We start from the raw sequence: 18,434 nt of genomic DNA, 5'->3' as shown, positions 1-18,434 counted from the left end.
CGAGTCAGTGATGCCATCCAACCATCTCATCCTCTGTCGCCCCCTTCTCTTCCTGCCTTCAATCTTTCCCAACATCAGGGTCTTTTTTAATGAGTCAGTTCTTCACATTAGGTGGCCAAAGTATTAAGCTTCAGCATCAGTCCTTCCAATGAATATTCAGGACTGATTTCCTTTAGGATGGACTGGTTGGATCTCCTTGCAGTCCAAGGGACTCTCAAGAGTCTTCTCAAACACCACAGTTCAAAAGCATCAATTTTTTTGGTGCTCAGCTTTCTTTACGGTGCAACTCTCATATCCATGCATGACCACTGGAAAAACCATAGCTTTGACTAGACAGACCTTTGTCGCAAAGTAATGTCTCTGCTTTTCAATATGCTGTCTAGGTTTGTCATAGCTTTTCTTCCAAGGATCAAGTGTCTTTTAATTTCATGGCTGCAGTCAAGATCTGCAGTGATTTTAGAGCCCAAGAAAATAAAGTCTGTCACTGTTTCCATTGTTTCCCCATCTATTTGCCATGAAGTGATGACCTGATGGGACTTCCCTGGTGGCTCAGACGGTAAAGTGTCTGTCTACAATGCGAGAGACCTGGACTCAATCCCTGGGTTGGGAAGATTCCCTGGAGAAGGAAATGGCAACCCATTCCAGTACTCTGGCCTTGAAAATGACCTGATAAACAGTAGGCCACAGGTTCCTCTGTCTATGGGATTCTCTGGGCAAGAAATCTGGAGTAGGTTGCCATTTCCTCCTCCAGGGCATCTTTCCGACCCAGGGACTGAGCCCACATCTCTTACATCTCCTGCATTGGCAGGCGGGTTCTTTACTACTAGTGCCAGCTGAGAAGTCCCATGAACGTCACATCGGTCATAAACTGACTTTATGTTCAGTTTGTCTCAACAGTTGTTGTTTAGTCGCTAAGTTGTGTCTGACTCTTTTGCAACCCCATGGACTGTAGCCCACCATGCTCCTCTGTCCATGGGATTTTCCAAGCAAGAATACTGGAGTGGGTTTCCATTTCCTTCTGCAGGATCTTCCTGACCAGGGATCGAACCTGGGTCTCCTGCACTGCAGGTACGTTCATTACCACTGACCTACCGGGAAGCCCTTGCCTGGACAGACATTTATTAAATGCGTTCTTGGTGATCAAATCCTTGTCACCATCAGCTATGTTACCTATCTGGCCATTTTCTCTGTCCTCCCTGGAAAACACTCTAGTTTGTCGATATTCCACTTATAATGTAGGATTTATTGAGCAATTACTGTATGCCATCCAGTGCTTAAAGCAGTTGATGTAGACTGTCTCATTGAATCATGTCAGCAGCACCATGAAGTTGTGTCATGTCACTTTATTGATGAGGAAATTCAGGCACAGAGAAGTTACGTAACCCCACCGAGGTCACACAGCTTTTGGAGGCTGGCACGCAGACAGCCTGACTCCAGAGCCTGTGCTGTCCGTCACTGTCCCAGAGGCTCACTCTGAACCTGGCAGGGGCCCTTCAGGAGCCAGAAGACTGTCCACGTCTCACTCTTGGTCCTGCATTCTGTATGTTTTAATTAAAGCATCCTCATTCTCATTGCCTTTATAGCAACTGTGTTATTTCACTGTTTTTAAGGGTTTTTTTCTTTTTTTTTTTTTAATTTTATTTTATTTTTAAAACTTTACATAATTGTATTAGTTTTGCCAAATATCAAAATGAATCCGCCACAGGTATACATGTGTTCCCCACCCTGAACCCTCCTCCCTCCCCATACCATCCCTCTGGGTCGTCCCAGTGCACTAGCCCCAAGCATCCAGTATCGTGCATCGAACCTGGACTGGCAACTCGTTTCATACATGATATTTTACATGTTTCAATGCCATTCTCCCAAATCTTCCCACCCTCTCCCTCTCCCACAGAGTCCATAAGACTGTTCTATACATCAGTGTCTCTTTTGCTGTCTCGTACACAGGGTTATTGTTACCATCTTTCTAAATTCCATATATATGCGTTAGTATACTGTATTGGTGTTTTTCTTTCTGGCTTACTTCACTCTGTATAATAGGCTCCAGTTTCATCCACCTCATTAGAACTGATTCAAATGTATTCTTTTTAATGGCTGAGTAATACTCCATTGTGTATATGTACCACAGCTTTCTTATCCATTCATCTGCTGATGGACATCTAGGTTGCCTCCATGTCCTGGCTATTATAAACAGTGCTGCGATGAACATTGGGGTACACGTGTCTCTTTCCCTTCTGGTTTCCTCAGTGTGTATGCCCAGCAGTAGGATTGCTGGATCATAAGGCGGTTCTATTTCCAGTTTTTTAAGGAATCTCCACACTGTTCTCCATAGTGGCTGTACTCGTTTGCATTCCCACCAACAGTGTAAGAGGGTTCCCTTTTCTCCACACCCTCTCCAGCATTTATTACTTGTAGACTTTTGGATCGCAGCCATTCTGACTGGTGTGAAATGGTACCTCATGGTTTTGATTTGCATTTCTCTGATAATGAGTGATGTTGAGCATCTTTTCATGTGTTTGTTAGCCATCTGTATGTCTTCTTTGGAGAAATGTCTATTTAGTTCTTTGGCCCATTTTTTGATTGGGTCATTTATTTTTCTGGAGTTGAGCTGTAGGCGTTGCTTGTATATTTTTGAGATTAGTTGTTTGTCAGTTGCTTCATTTGCTATTATCTTCTCCCATTCTGAAGGCTGTCTTTTCACCTTGCTAATAGTTTCCTTTGATGTGCAGAAGCTTTTAAGGTTAATTAGGTCCCATTTGTTTATTTTTGCTTTTATTTCCAATATTCTGGGAGGTGGGTCATAGAGGATCCTGCTGTGATGTATGTCAGAGAGTGTTTTGCCTATGTTCTCCTCTAGGAGTTTTATAGTTTCTGGTCTTACGTTTAGATCTTTAATCCATTTTGAGTTTATTTTTGTGTATGGTGTTAGAAAGTGTTCTAGTTTCATTCTTTTACAAGTGGTTGACCAGATTTCCCAGCACCACTTGTTAAAGAGATTGTCTTTTCTCCATTGTATATTCTTGCCTCCTTTGTCAAAGATAAGGTGTCCATATGTGCGTGGATTTATCTCTGGGCTTTCTATTTTGTTCCATTGATCTATATTTCTGTCTTTGTGCCAGTACCATACTGTCTTGATAACTGTGGCTTTGTAGTAGAGCCTGAAGTCAGGTAGGTTGATTCCTCCAGTTCCATTCTTCTTTCTTAAGATCGCTTTGGCTATTCGAGGTTTTTTGTATTTCCATACAAATTGTGAAATTATTTGTTCTAGTTCTGTGAAGAATACTGTTGGTAGCTTGATAGGGATTGCATTGAATCTATAAATTGCTTTGGGTAGTATACTCATTTTCACTATATTGATTCTTCCAATCCATGAACATGGTATATTTCTCCATCTATTAGTGTCCTCTTTGATTTCTTTCACCAGTGTTTTATAGTTTTCTATATATAGGTCTTTAGTTTCTTTAGGTAGATATATTCCTAAGTATTTTATTCTTTCCGTTGCAATGGTGAATGGAATTGTTTCCTTAATTTCTCTTTCTGTTTTCTCATTATTAGTGTATAGGAATGCAAGGGATTTCTGGGTGTTGATTTTATATCCTGCAACTTTACTATAGTCATTGATTAGTTCTAGTAATTTTCTGGTGGAGTCTTTAGGGTTTTCTATGTAGAGGATCATGTCATCTGCAAATAGTGAGAGTTTTACTTCTTCTTTTCCAATTTGGATTCCTTTTATTTCTTTTTCTGCTCTGATTGCTGTGGCCAAAACTTCCAAAACTATGTTGAATAGTAATGGTGAAAGTGGGCACCCTTGTCTTGTTCCTGACTTCAGAGGAAATGCTTTCAATTTTTCACCATTGAGGATAATGTTTGCTGTGGGTTTGTCATATATAGCTTTTATTATGTTGAGGTATGTTCCTTCTATTCCTGCTTTCTGGAGAGTTTTTATCATAAATGGATGTTGAATTTTGTCAAAGGCTTTCTCTGCATCTATTGAGATAATCATATGGTTTTTATTTTTCAATTTGTTAATGTGGTGTATTACATTGATTGATTTGCGGATATTGAAGAATCCTTGCATCCCTGGGATAAAGCCCACTTGGTCATGGTGTATGATCTTTTTAATGTGTTGTTGGATTCTGATTGCTAGAATTTTGTTAAGGATTTTTGCATCTATGTTCATCAGTGATATTGGCCTGTAGTTTTCTTTTTTTGTGGCATCTTTGTCAGGTTTTGGTATTAGGGTGATGGTGGCCTCATAGAATGAGTTTGGAAGTTTACCTTCCTCTGCAATTTTCTGGAAGAGTTTGAGCAGGATAGGTGTTAGCTCTTCTCTAAATTTTTGGTAGAATTCAGCTGTGAAGCCGTCTGGACCTGGGCTTTTGTTTGCTGGAAGATTTTTGATTACAGTTTCAATTTCCGTGCTTGTGATGGGTCTGTTAAGATTTTCTATTTCTTCCTGGTCGAGTTTTGGAAAGTTGTACTTTTCTAAGAATTTGTCCATTTCTTCCACGTTGTCCATTTTATTGGCATATAATTGTTGATAGTAGTCTCTTATGATCCTTTGTATTTCTGTGTTGTCTGTTGTGATCTCTCCATTTTCATTTCTAATTTTATTGATTTGATTTTTCTCCCTTTGTTTCTTGTGTTTTTAAGTTATATTTAAAATCAATTAAAAAATTCTGTCGGGGGAAAAAAAAAAAATTCTGTCGGGCTTCCCTGGTGGCACAGTGGTAAAGAATCTGCCTGCCAATACAGGAGACAAGGGTTTGATCCCTGATCAAGAGAGATTAAAAACCTATCTTTTGGGCTTCCCTGGTGGTCCAGTGGTTAAGAATCCACCTTGCAATGCAAGGGACACCGGTTCGATCCCTGGTCTGGGAAGATCCCACATGCTGCGGAGCAGCTGAGCCCATGCGCCACAACTGCTCAGCCTGTGCTCTAGAGCCCGGGAACCGCAACTACTGGGGCCCACACACCTCGAGCCGCTGCTCCGCTACAAGAGAAGCCGCCAAATGAGAACCCCTTGCACCACGAGAGTGGCGCCTCCTCACTGCAACCAGAGAAAAGCCCTCGTGGTGAAGACCCAGCAGAGCCAAAAGTAAACAAACAAAATTATTATTTTTTAAGAAGTCTAAAAAAAATTCTGTCACGCTATAGATGAGGTTTCTCATATCCTCAATAATCTCCAAAAAAGTAAATGCTTCTTCTTTATTCTTTGCTAAACTTCATTGTTACAGCCAGAGGCCCCTCTTGGCTCATTTTCCACTGCTGGTATGCCTGCAGGCTTCATTTAGAGCAGAATCTCATTTACCGAGAGCCTACTGTGTAGACAATGCTGTACCATGTAATGCCAAGGACAGCAAAGGGCCTCTGAACCCTAGTGAAAAGAGACACAGGCTCCTAAAGCAGAAAAACAAATATACTCCCATGTCCCAAATAGTCTGACGAATATTGTTTTACCAGGGCACTTCATTTTCTAACTTCAGATCTATCTCGATGCGATACAAGAGAAAGAGCAATGGGCTTGAAACCCAACCCCACTTAGTTATATGCATGGGCCCGGGCCACAGTTTCCTGAGCCTCAGTTTTTCCAGCTGCAAAACAGAAAATCAAGTCCACAATTCCTTTTTTTTTTTTTTTTTTTTTTTGATACTTTTAAAATCCAGGGACGGAGAAGACAATGGCACCCTACTCTAGTACTCTTGCCTGGAAAATCCCATGGATGGAGGAGCCTGGTAGGCTGCAGTCCATGGGGTCGCTAAGAGTCGGACACGACTGAGCAACTTCACTTTCTCTTTTCACTTTCATGCATTGGAGAAGGAAATGGCAACCCACTCCAGTGTTCTTGCCTGGAGAATCCCAGGGACGGGGAAGCCTGGTGGGCTGCCATCTATGGGGTCACACAGAGTCGGACACGACTGAAGTGACTTAGCATAGCATAGCAAAATCCAGGGAACAAAACCATTTGCTTTTTTCTCCATCGGGTCAGCAGAAATGCGATGACCAGCAAAACCTGAGCCGAACTGGCATGAGACTTATTTAAGACCTCCAATTAGCTCATGGAAGGTGAATGTTGACACATTCTGCTGAGAAATACAAAGCTTGATAACAGGGTGTTGACCCCTCCAAAACCTGGGAGCCCTGATGCTGAAACCCGCTGGCCCCAAGGGGTTTGCATTAGGAATGGTGGGCCTGTAATACCCAGTTCGGCCTCTGGCCAGCAGGAGAATTTGCAGAAGGCCCTAAGCTCATGCCTGGGTCACCTGAGTCCTGCCCCTTCACACTTTCCTGGGCAGCATCTTCCCTCCAGCGTCTGTTTAGATGGAGGCAGAACAAACAGCCTGGGACCCACATTTCAGTAACTTGTTCAATTGTTAAATCATGTCTGACTCCTTGTGACTCCACAGACTATAACGACTAGGCTCTTCCGTGCATGGGATTTCCCAGGCAAGAATACTGGAGTGGGTGGCCATTTCCTTCTCCAGAGGATCTTTATGACCCAGGGATTGAACCCTGGTCTCCTGCATTGGCAGGCAGATTTTTTTTTTTTAACCACTGAGCCACCAGAGAAGCCTTAGATTTCAGTAGCTAGAGGGGTAAAATCTCCTCTTTCCTCTAAACCCGTGATTCTCCTCTCACTTCCCAGGACACATGCAGCGCTAGCCAGAAAGCCAAACGACGCTTAGGGAGCACTTTGAACCTTGACCCTTGGCCTCTTGCCTCCAAAGCTACAAGACCCTTTGTGTAGCTCTGTTGCGGAAAGAAAAGCCACAGTGAAAAACGGATCAAATTCCTGGGGAGAATTAGAAGCCTTCTTTCACAGAGAAAGAATGGGATGTGCTGTCTTCCATTACTATAGAGAGATCATTTCAAAACTGTGTTCGAAAAAATGCTTTTAAAGCCTGGCTTTTCACTGTTCTTCTCTCAAGAGGGGTTGTGTTCTAAATCATTTTGCTGGTGGGGAGGCAGAGATGCTGAGCAGGAGAGCGACTTCAAATTTTAGAGAAACGTGCTTATTGAGGACGGACTTGTATGTGCAAAGGCAGTCACTAGATTCCTACGGTAAGCCCCCCAAATGGCCGACGTGGGCTCTGCCTCGGGAACTTCCTGTCTGATGGTGGCCTTACAACTTAGCAGAAGGTACGAGGTAGCAGAAGGTAAGCTTAAAAGGCCCATCTGTTTGGGGGTCAGAAAACAGGCCATGGGAGAACGGCCTCGAAGACTAGGCGGAAACGCAGGGAGGGTAGTCGGCCCCGGGGCAGCTGAGGCCTCCAACATAGACACACGGGACTCTGATGTGGAGCCTGGAAGACGTGGGGCGTGTTCAGGGGACCCCGGGGGCAGAACCCAGAACCTTCACGGACCGAGAGGTCAGAGAGAGACTGAGGTCAAGTGAGGAAGAGTGTGCCAATGAGGGCATCTCATTAACTGCCATGTCACAGTGCAGGCCCATGGCTTCCTAAGCTTTCCTTTCCTATCGAGAGAAGCCGCAGCTGAATGTCTGTGCAGACTGTCAAAGGGCACCATATTGAAAGATACAGACATTTAAGCATAGTTCAGTTCAGTCGCTCAGTCGTGTCCGACTCTCTGCGACCCCATGGACTGCAGCACGCCAGGCTTCCCTGTTCATCACCAACTCCCGGAGCTTGCTCAAACTCATGTCCATCGAGTTGGTGATGCCATCCAACCATCTCATCCTCTGTCGTCTCCTTCTCCTCCCGCCTTCAATCTTCCCCAGCATCAGGGTCTTTTCTAATGAGTCATTTCTTCACATCAGGTGGCCAAAGTACTGAGCTTCAGCATTAGTCATTCCAATGAATATTCGGGACTGATTTCCTTTAGGATGGACTGGTCGGATCTCCTTGCAGTCCGTCCAAGGGACTCTCAAGAGTCTTTTCCAGCACCACAGTTCAAAACCATCAGTTCTTCAGTGCTTAACTTTCTTTGTAGTCCCACTCTCACATCCATACATGACTACCGAAAAAACCATAGCTTTCACTAGATGAATCTTTATTGGCAAAGTAATGTCTCTGCTTTTTAGTATGCTGTCGAGGTTGGTCATAGCTTTTCTTCCAAGGAGCAAGTGTCTTTTAATTTCATGGCTGCAGTCACCATCTGCAGTGATTTTGGAGCCCAAAAAATAAAGTCTGTCACTGTTTCCATTGTTTCCCCATATATTTGCCATGAAGTAATGAGACCGGATGCCATGATCTTAGTTTTCTGAATGTTGAGTTTTAAACCAGGTTTTTCACTCTCCTCTTTCACTTTCATCAAGAGGCTCTTTAGTTCCTCTTCGCTTTCTGCCATAAGGGTGGTGTCATCTGCGTATCTGAAGTTATTAATATTTCTTCCAGCAATTTGGTTCCAGCTTCTGCTTCATCCAGCCCAGCATTTCTCAAGATGCACTCTGCATAGAAGTTAAATAAGCAAGGTGACAATACACAGCCTATGTGAGGCTTTCCTGGTGGCTCAGGGGTGAAGAGTCTGCCTGCAATGGGGGAGTCGCAGGTGCAACCCCTGGTTCGATCCCCAGGAAGATGCCCTGCAGAAGAGAATGGCTATGCGTTCCAGGATTCTTGCCTGGAGAATTCCATGGACAAAGGAACCTGGCGGGGTATACAGTCCATGGGGTCACAAAAAGTCGGACAGGACTGAGCAACTAACACTTTCACTTTTCACACGTACGTGTGTGTGTGTGTGTGTGTGTGTGTGTGTCTATCTGCCTCCAGAGCTCCTGCATCTTGGTGTCAACGATGTGGAGGTGATGCGGTGCAGATCTCCCTGTGTACTAGACGCCCCAGCCTGGGCTTCCTGGCTCACCTCTGTGAGTGCGCTACAGCAGGGAAGGGCTCCACCCTCATGATCTAACCACCTCCCCAAGTCCCCACCTCCCGAGACCATCACCTTGGGGTTAGGATTTCAACGTATGAACTCGGGACACACACATTCAGCCCATAGGGTCAGGCTCCATGGCAGGGCCAGCACTCAGGTGAGGCAGGAGGGAAGCCCAGGACACACCCGCCAGCAAAGGGAGACCCTCGCTCCCGGGGGCTGCTCCTGAGCAGGAGGCCCCTTAACAGTCTGTCTTCCAGGGGTCTCTCTTGCCTCCTGCAGGTCCGAGCTCTGCTCTGTGGGTCCCCATTGGCATCTTAGGGTTCAGAGATGACACTGGCAAGGGAGGGCTGGGCGTGGGGTCTGAACTGCACCATTGAGCCTGAAGTTCACTTGGGGAACTGAGAGCAGGAGGACATTGCTGGCTGCTCCTTTGGGAGGGCAGTGAAAAGGGGGGTGGGGTGTGCACAGGGGGCAGGGCAGCCGCCCACCTTCCCAGAAGGCCAGGCTGGGCTGAGGCGGCAGCCCCAGGACCAACAGCAGGGCCACCCTGTAGGAGGCAGGACGGGAGCAGCAGGCAGGCACCTGGGTTCTTCCATTTGCTAATCATCAATATGTTGTGTTGTTCAGTCACTAAATTGTGTCCACCTCTTTGTGACCCCATGGGCTGCAGAGTGCCTGGCCTCCCTGTCCCTCATTATCTCCTAGCGGTTGCTCAAATTCAGGTCCACTGAGTCAGTGATGCTATCTAACCATCTCATCCTCTCCTTGGCAGCCTCCTTCTCCTTTTGCCTTCAGTCTTTCCCGCATCAGTCTTTTCCACGGAAAAGACTGGCTCCTGTTGCCTCTTTGCAACAGGAGCCCAAAGTATTGGAGCTTCAGCTTTAGTCCTTCCAACGCATATTCAGGGTTGATGTTCTTTACGATTGACTGGTTTAACCTGCTTGCTATCCAAGGGACTCTCAAGAGTCTTCTCCAGCACAATTGGAAAGCAATCAATTCTTCGGAGCTAATTATAATCCCCGGCAAGTGATTTAACCTCTCTGGGTCTCAGTTTCTTCATCTCGAAAATGGGTATCAGCAGAGTGGCCCTGTCTCCCAGGGTGCGGTGGAGATTCAAGGCAAGCATCTATGTGAAGAGTTTAGAACACAGTCTGGCCCCCAGGAAGTTTTCACATTCTCAGTGAGGACAGCGGACCTTAGAAACGGGTAGCTGCAGACTCACAGGCCCACAGAGCTAACCAGCGCTGGATCCGCACAGATAGAATCACCTGGGGAATCCTTCCAACCTCCCCAACCCAGGCCACGGTCCCCAGCCCGATTAAATCCCAGTCTCTGGGGAGCGGTCTGGGCATCGGTATTTTTCTGGACGTCTCCAGGAGTTTTCAACGCGCAGCTGAGTCTGGCAACCACGCTCATCTAGAACTTCGGGTGCCTGAGGCCTGAGTGGACAGAGGTGACCTTGAAAAGACACACACAAGCAACCATTTTGCAGCTGGAGGTGAAGCCAGACGGGGTGGGGGGTGGGAGGCTGGGGGGCCTCGGGGCCCAGCCCGGGGGCGGCTGCGGCGCTCCCTCGGGGGTCGCGGGGCCCGGCGGCCAGGGCGCCCTCAGCCCCCGCGGGGAGGGAGCCGGCGGGCAGGAGGCCGGAGCGGCTCGGAACGCGGCTCGGGCGCCAGGGGGAGCTCGCGGGCGCGCCGCGCCCCTGTCCCCGCAGCTGGTTCAGACTGGTTCGGGCAGGGTGCGGCCCGGCGGGCTGCATTCCAGGCCGCGGGCGCGCCGCCGGCTCCGGGGTCGCCCCGAGCGCCTCCGGGGGGCCGGGGAGACTTGTTTGTAATTGTCTTCTTTGTTTCAAATCATTCATTTGGCCCCCTACGGGGGCTCCTGAGCCCGCCGACACACCCTGGGCTATCCTGGGTATCCTGCGTGCATCACAGGCAACCGCAGAGCTTTCCAGAGTGGCCCCGCCCAGCGCCCCTTCTCCCCAAAGACTCCGACTCCGAAAGTTGGGGTGGGGCTCCGGGCAGCTGCATTTTAAGCAAAATGTTTCTAAGGCATCATTACATGGTGGGGGGGGCGGTGCGGGGGGAAGACTGGAAGCAAAAGTGCCTGTTGGCAAGCCAACTTGGCCCCGGGTAGGCATCCCCTTGACGCTTGTGCAGAGCGAAGATCTCTTCCCCCGACACCCCATCTCCAGGAAAAGGGGGTCGGGGTAGGCAGCATTTTTAGCTAACACCCTAGGGTTTTGGTTTTTCTATTTTTTTTTCCCTCTCCAATGAGTCATATTGGGCATCTTTAAAGTTTAAATACTGTAACAAGCATCAGCGGAAAAAATAGAACACTAGGAATACATAATTGAAACCCCTCTCGTACCCTCCCGTTTCCTCTCCGCCACCCCAAAGTAACCAGTTTCCTGAATGTGGCGCCGCACCCCCGTGCACAGCTTTATACTTTGACTCCATATGTCTATATCCATAAACAATATATAGTGCGGTTTCGCGTGTTTTAAAAACTTTATGTTAATGGCAGCGTGCCCTACAGAGCCTTCTGCGACTTGCTCCCCGCCCCCTTCCCCCCCTTTCCTTCTCTTTTTCTTAACATTATGTTTTTGAGATTCCTCCATCAGGGGAAGTTTGCTGCTCTTAGCCTGTTTGGCTAATCTGAAGCCGGTTCCGTGCGCAGGGGTGAGTGAGGGTCAGAGCTGGGCTCCTGGCTGTCTTGTATGATGCAGAAGAGCTCTGGCCATCAGACGCCTTAGGACAGCAGTGAATGTCCAAGTGCAGGTTCAGTGAGTTTCTATTAAATCCTTTTCCTTAGCACCTGAGGCCCAAGTCTTGGCCAAGAATTTTCCAGAATATTCCTCTGGCCCGAAAGCCTGGATATTTGGGCGGCGGTGTAAAGCAATTAGCAGTGGACAGCTGTGGAAGGGGGAAGATGGATTACCCAAAAGACACACCAAGCGTACGCTCACGCCCCCCCTACCTAAGCTTGTCGGATAAAATACAAATTCAGATTTAACAGGATGGGGATAAGGGGAGTCCTGTATACTTATTTTAGCCCTAAGCCAAGCCCGATTAAAAAAAAACAACAACAACAATTAACACTTTAAAAGAAAAATAATCATAGGATAAATTAGACTGCTAGACCTCCGGATACCTCGTTACATTTAAAAAAACTTGACTCACTTGCACGTCCGTCTAGTCAAAGCTATGGTTTTTCCAGTAATCATGTATGGATGTGAGAGTTGGACCATAAAGAAGGCTGAGCGCTGAAGACAAGATGCTTCTGAACTGTCGTGCTGGAGAAGACTCTTGAGAGTCCCATGGACAGCAAGGAGGTCCAACCAGTCAATCCTAAAAGAAATCAACCCTGAATATTCACTGGAAGAACTGAAGCTGAAGCTCCAATACTTTGGCCACCTGATGCAAAGAGCTGGAAAAGATGCTGATGCTGGGAAAGATTGAAGGCGGGAGGAGAAGGGGACGACAGCGGATGAGATGGTTGGATGGCATCACCGAATCAATGGACATGAGTTTTGAGCAAGCTCCAGTAGTTGGTGATGGACAGGGAGGCCTGGCGTGCTGCAGTCCATGGGGTCGCAAAGACTGAGCGACTGAACAATTTTAGCATTGCTTTGGACCCTACCCTCTTCAGCCTCTAAGGAGTCTAGACTAGCCTCTTAGGGGGTGGGGGTCAAATTTAGGGTGCTTAAGGATTCCATGTGGAGTTTACTTTAAAATCTGCCCCAGGGAGGAAAAGGATCGCTACACCCAGCTTCCCTAACTTTTAGGACTGTCAGCCAGGCGCAAACAAGCTGCTGTCCTAGGAGAGGCCTGGTGGGCGGGGTGATGGGGGAGGGGTGGTCTTTAAATGAAAGGCTCCTCTAAGATAGCTGTTCTCTATCCTGAATGCACGCTGAAACCACCCGGGGAGCTTTACAAACTACTGATGCCCAAGCTCCACCTCCAGAGATTCTGCCTGAATAGGCCTGGGGTGAGGTCTGACTTCCGGGCTTTTAGAAACTTCCCAGTTCAGTTCAGTCGCTCAGTTGTATCTGACGCTCTGCGACCCAATGAACTGCAGCACGCCAGGCTTCCCTGTCCTTCACCAACTCCCGGAGCTTGCTCAAACTCAAAACTCTAAGGAATCGGTGATGCCCTCCAACTGTCTCATCCTCTGTCCCCTTCTCCTTCCTTCAACAAACTCCCCGGTCCACTCGAAAGTGCTATGGGAGCTGGGACCCGCTGCTCCACCGGATTTCAATGCAACGGGGTAGTCTGTACCCACGGTTCTCAAACTCAGCGGTGTGTTAGAATCACCTGGCGAGCATGAAACCATGCAGATGTCCAGGTTCCAGCCCTAGAGACTGTGTGTGGCCTGGACGTGGGGCGTTTTAAAGGAGCCCCCGGTGATCGCCGTCTGGAAGCGAGTTTGAGACGCTGGTTTGCCAGGTGGTGCGGGGGCCCGGCGCAGGGAGCGCGCGCGCCACTGGGCGGCGCTGCCCACTCGGCCCGGCGCTCCGCTCCGCGCGCAGCGGCCCCGCCTCCGCCAGGCGGGCCCCGGGGCGTGCAGGGCCGGGGGCGGGGCTCCGAGGCCGGGACACGGCGTCGGGCTCCCGGGCAGCCTCCGCCGGCTGGACCCTGCCGCGCTCGTGATGCTGCTCGTGGACGCCGATCGGCCGGAGCCCGTGCGCGGCGGGGCGCGCGAGCTCGCGGTCTTCCTGACCCCCGAGCCCGGGGCCGAGGTAGGGGACGCGGCTGGAAGTGGGGGAGGCGGGTCTCGGGGTTGGGGGGGTCCTGGGCCGCGCGCCCCAGCGGGGGAGTGGACGAATAGGGGTGGGGGGACCCCTGAGCGCTGAGCCCGGACCCTCGGCTTCCCCGCAGCTTTTTCTCGTACCTGGCGCTGGGGCTCCGGGGACGCACGGGGGGCCCCGGGGTCCCTCCTCGGCGGCGCGGTGGCTGCCCAGGGTCACCCAGAGATGCGCGTCAGGTCGCTCCCGCCCCGTCCTCCAGCCAACACGGCTCTCAGGGGCCCAGACTCGCCTCCCATCCTTACCTGAGCATGCCCTCTCCCCGAACACCCCCCCTCCCCCCGCCCCGGCCCTCACCGGTATCCGCCGGGATGCCAGAGAGAGGCGCGCTGAGAGCTGATGCCTTTCGCAAACCCGGGCCCTCGGGGCGGCCGAGCCCTGGTCCCGCCTCTGCCCGCGCGCTCGGCCTGCTCGGCTCTGAGCTGACGCCAGATACCCGCAGGAGGCAGGCAGGCTGCGTCTGTGAGGATGCACCCGGCCTCGGTCCGCTTCTGTTGCTAGGAGGAAAAATACCTCATCTCTGGCTGTTCTTGCTGTTTTAAAAGCACAGAATAAAAAGTAGATCTAACGCTGGAGTCTTTATTTTCCAGCTGAAGCCAGTATGTTGACAGTGCCATGAAAAAGTTATTCACCCAAGTTCACCCGGAGTTATTTAGGGCCAGAGAGTCAACCCATTCTCTCTTAAAATCTCAGAAGTGTTACGCAAGTATTTAAAATAAAGAGGAAGCACCTTTTGTCTTTCTCACCCCAGTTCTGGTTCCCAGAGATAATCATCTTCCACAGTTTGGTGTACATCATGCCAAGCATATTAAAGATGCATTTACAAATGTAGGCAGGCATGTATACTAACAATTATACCTAATTAGTTTTTACAAAAACCCCGCTTGGTACTAGAATACTGTTCTACAACTTGCTTTTCGTTATTCAAAATAGCATGGACAAATAGGAAGTGACTTAATGATAAGGCACAAGGCATCTTTTCAGGGTGATGAGAATGTTCTGGAATTACTGCCTATGGTTGCACAACTTTGCGAATTCACTGAAAACCACAGAATTGTACACTTTAAAAGGTTAAATTTTATAGTATGTGAATTCTATCTCAGTTTAAAAAATAGTATGAACATATTTCCATGTCAGAATGTAAGAGCTGTCCAATAGAAATATAATTTGAGTTCAAATATGAGCCAATAATTTTATTTAACATTTTAAATATTCTAGGAGCCGTACAAAAAGGGAGAAGAAACAGGTGAAATTGTAATATATTTTCCCCAGTTTTATGGCGATCTAATTGACATACAATGCTATAAGATTAAGATGTACAAGTTTCAATATATGTAAAATAACTATCCAAAATGTCCTTTCAGCATGTCATAAATGTAAAAAGAATTCAATGATATTTTTGTTTTTTTTAATTTTTTTTTTAATTCAAGATACACTTATTTGCTGGGGACAGTCTGAATAATGAGTAAACTATAGTGCCAGTGAAGTTGCTCAGTCATGTCCGACTCTTTGCGATCCCATGGACTGTAGCCTACCAGACTCCGCCATCCATGGAATTTTCCACACGAGTACTGGAGTGGGTTGCCATTTCCTTCTCCATCAATGAGATTTTTACATTTTCTTCTTTGGACTAAGTTTTCAAAACCGGGCTTGGAATATTAAGCTTACAACACACCTAGGCGTGGACCAGCCACATTTTAAGCATTTAATAGTCATAACAGTCTTCCCTAGTGGCTCAGCTCATAAAGAATCCGCCTGCAATGTGGGAGATCTAGGTTCGATCCCTGGATTGGGAAGATCCTCTGGAGAAGGAAAGGCTACCCGCTCCAGTACCCTGGCCTGGAGAATTCCACGGACTGTGTAGTCCATGGTGTTGCAAAGAGTCGGACACGACTGAGCGTCTTTCACTTTCAGTAGTCGAAAGAGGCTGGTGGCGTCCATGTTGAAGAGTGTAGGTCTTCATCGTTCTTCACCTTCCTAGTGTCCTGCCATTACATAATGTTGTTTAGTTGGCAAGTCGTGTCCAGCTCTTTGTGACCCCATAAACTGCAGCATGCCAGGCCTCCCTGTCCCTCACCATCTCCCAGAGTTTGCTCAAACTCGTGTCCACTGAGTCAGTGATGCCATCCAACCATCTCTGTCACCCTTCAGGATCAGTCCTTCCAATTAGTATTCAGGGCTGATTTCCTTTAGGATTGACTGGTTTGGTCTCCTTGCTGTCCAAGAGACTCTCAAGGGTCTTCTCCAGCACCACAGTTTGAAAACATCAATTCTTTGGCACTCATCCTTCTTTATGGTCCAATTCTCACATCCATACATGACTACCATTACATAATAATCCCTCCTATTTTCTGAGCATATTCTATGTGCCAGCGGCATGCTGAACTCTGTTCATGGACTGTGTCATGGCATCCTGGCAGTGACCCAGTGGCTAGGATGTTGCTATGTCAGCCTCATAAGTGTGAAACCTGAGGCCCTCACCAAATAAGCAACATCCTGTGGATGTCTGGTAATTTCTGAACCACGCCCCCAGGCATGGGCATTGAGGCTGTGTACCTGCTTAAGGGTTTAAGTAACCTGAGCGTCTTTCTTGTTCTTTCTCCACCTTACTCTCAGCAGCAAGATGTCATTGTGCCCAGGGGCTCAGCCTCATTTTGTCTGATTAGGGACAGCCTCCAGGAGAAGCTGCATGCATTCACTTCATTTGCTCACTCGGGGCTCTCTCTAACTCAGACATAAGCTGGCTCATGCTCATTTGTAAGGGCTGTAATGAAGAGCCGAACTCCCCGTAGCTCCACACGGCAATAAAGGCACTTCAAGCTCTTGCTGAAGTTTATTTACCAAAAGAAGCAAAAACGGCCCGGGTGGAGTCACTTGCAGTGTCTACTTAAAGCTTAATTCATTAGCAGTTCCCCCGTGCTGCAGCTGTTTGTAGAGATGGGCAAATGAGCTGGGAAAGGGAAGCCTGGTTTGGGATCAGGCCTGGGTGCCTGGAGCCTCCTGTAGCAGCCCATGTCCTCGGGCCACTTTGGGCTTTTTAATGGAGTGGTCGGAGTCTCAGACTCTAGTCCTGGGGGTGCCCTGGAGTTCCTAGGGAGGTGGGTCCTTCAACACCTCAAACCCCTGCTGTGTGCTGGGAGTGAACCACACAAGGGCCCCCCACTTTCATGGCCCTACTCTCAGTAAACGTGTAACACACAAAACCTCTGGGTTGTGATGAATGCCATGGGGAATGCAGCATGGGCGATGTGGTAGAGAGTGTCTGGGAGACTTGGGTGGGGAAAGCCTCTCCAAACCCCTGAGGAATGTGCAGGGAAGAGGGAGCACAGAGATCCAGGAGGCTGAGTAGCAGAGAGACCCCCACTTTGTCTGGGAGCGGTCAGGGAGGGCTTCCCGGAGGCGACATCAGTTTAGGCTGAGCTCTGAAGCATGAATAGGAGTTGACCAGCCTGAGAGGGAGGAGAAAAATGTCCCAGGCAGAGGAAACAGAACTTGCAAAGGCCCTGGGGTGGGATGAAGCAGGGTAATCCTGAGGGGAGAAGAGCAGCAGGTAGAAGGTGGGGCAGTGGGGCAGGGTGGGGCCAGTGAGAGGACCAGAAAGAGGACTTTGCACTGCCTCCCTGGATGGAGGAGCCACTGAAGGGCTGCGTGTTGACCAGTTGACTGGGGAACATTTCACTCTTTCTAGGGCCTTTGGGTTTTTCTGTCTGACCAACTTTTTTGTGGTTTACTTTCTCTCTCTTTCTGATTTGAACTTCCTCTTTTGGGGGAACTTTCAGGCAGGGTCTCCAGAAGCTGCTTCAAGATGGCAGGGGAGAAAGAGATGTTTGCCTCTTGGGGGCTCTCCTAGATGGCTGAGTCCTGATACCGACCCAGGGGGGACTTCCTGACAAGACTCAGAGTTCCATTTGGTTCCTGTGCTGGGATACAGGACAGGTTTGGCCCACAGATGGGGTTCATGATCTGCCTGGAGGGAAGTAAAGGACTTCACTTGCTCACACTTGCTCTGCCTAAGTGGGCAGAGATGAGAGGGGAGAGTTAACCAATGGATGAGGTCCTGGGCTGCAAACTGGTGGCCCAGGGGCTGAATCCAGAACTCTGATATAATTGGTTTGCTTCACGTAGGGACTCTTTTTTTGTTGTTGTTTAATCCTTTTTTCACAAAGGGGTTCTTAAATGGAGAATATTCATGAAAAGAAAATCTGAGTTTCTTGTTTGTCTAAGATAATGGACAGTCTGGAAATCCTCGGTCCCTGTTTCCTAGTCGTGGTCCCCGTTTGCCACGCTCCCCACCTCTCCTTGTTGTCTCCCTCTACTGAAGCTGGTATCAGTTACCACTTACTGTGTGCTTGAAGCTGTGACGTTCTATAGTCACGAAAAGAGGAGAGGAAACTGTTTCTCCAAACCAGGAGTCTGGACTGAAATAGGAAGACATGAGTTAGCCCCAAATGCCCTTGGGTCTCAAGACAAAATGTAGGAGAGACCGTTTCTGTGTGGAAGCAGAGACTGTTTATTGGGTCCAACCTGTAGACACCACGTGCCTCTGGGAACCCTTGCATGTGTCTTATTCTTTTGATCTACTAGTCCCCTTTCTGTTTTCAAATTTTGGATGTTCAGATTAGAACTCTGTGGGTGGGTTCCAGGGCACAGTCTACTGTGTTTCGAGATATAGTTCTGGGTTAGTTTATTCCTCTGATCCTTATGGTGGGCTTGCTGCGGGCCAGACAGTGTGCTAGGCACAGGGGAGAGGCCAGTGAGATAGATGCAGTGCCTGCCCTCAAGCACAGGAGAT

General features: G+C 48.5%; 1 protein-coding gene and 1 long non-coding RNA gene across 4 annotated transcripts in view; one reads left to right on the top strand and one right to left on the bottom strand.

Moving 5' to 3' along the window:
• Positions 1–11,389: 11,389 nt before the first annotated feature.
• LOC123329057 lies at positions 11,390–12,076 on the bottom strand. The gene is made up of 2 exons (XR_006544197.1): positions 12,018–12,076; positions 11,390–11,750 (listed from the first exon to the last, which is right to left on the bottom strand). It is a non-coding gene; the product is annotated as an uncharacterized LOC123329057 (long non-coding RNA).
• Positions 12,077–13,374: 1,298 nt separating this feature from the next.
• The window catches only part of BCAS4 (breast carcinoma amplified sequence 4), a 56,940-nt gene continuing 51,880 nt past the window's right edge, over positions 13,375–18,434 (top strand). Inside the window, exon 1 of one of the 3 annotated variants that reach the window (XM_044927533.1) lies at positions 13,375–13,576. In XM_044927533.1, the coding sequence (XP_044783468.1) occupies positions 13,487–13,576 (90 nt within the window). In that variant the 5' untranslated portion in view covers positions 13,375–13,486. The remainder of the gene's footprint in view (positions 13,577–18,434) is intronic. The other 2 variants (XM_044927534.1, XM_025263285.2) reach the window with 2 other exon arrangements.

The sequence above is a fragment of the Bubalus bubalis genome, chromosome 14 (genome assembly GCF_019923935.1).
Source record: "Bubalus bubalis isolate 160015118507 breed Murrah chromosome 14, NDDB_SH_1, whole genome shotgun sequence".
NCBI classification, from domain to species: Eukaryota; Metazoa; Chordata; class Mammalia; order Artiodactyla; family Bovidae; genus Bubalus; species Bubalus bubalis.
Note: the sequence above shows the minus strand (reverse complement) of the source record. Positions and strands in the feature narration are given on the sequence as shown.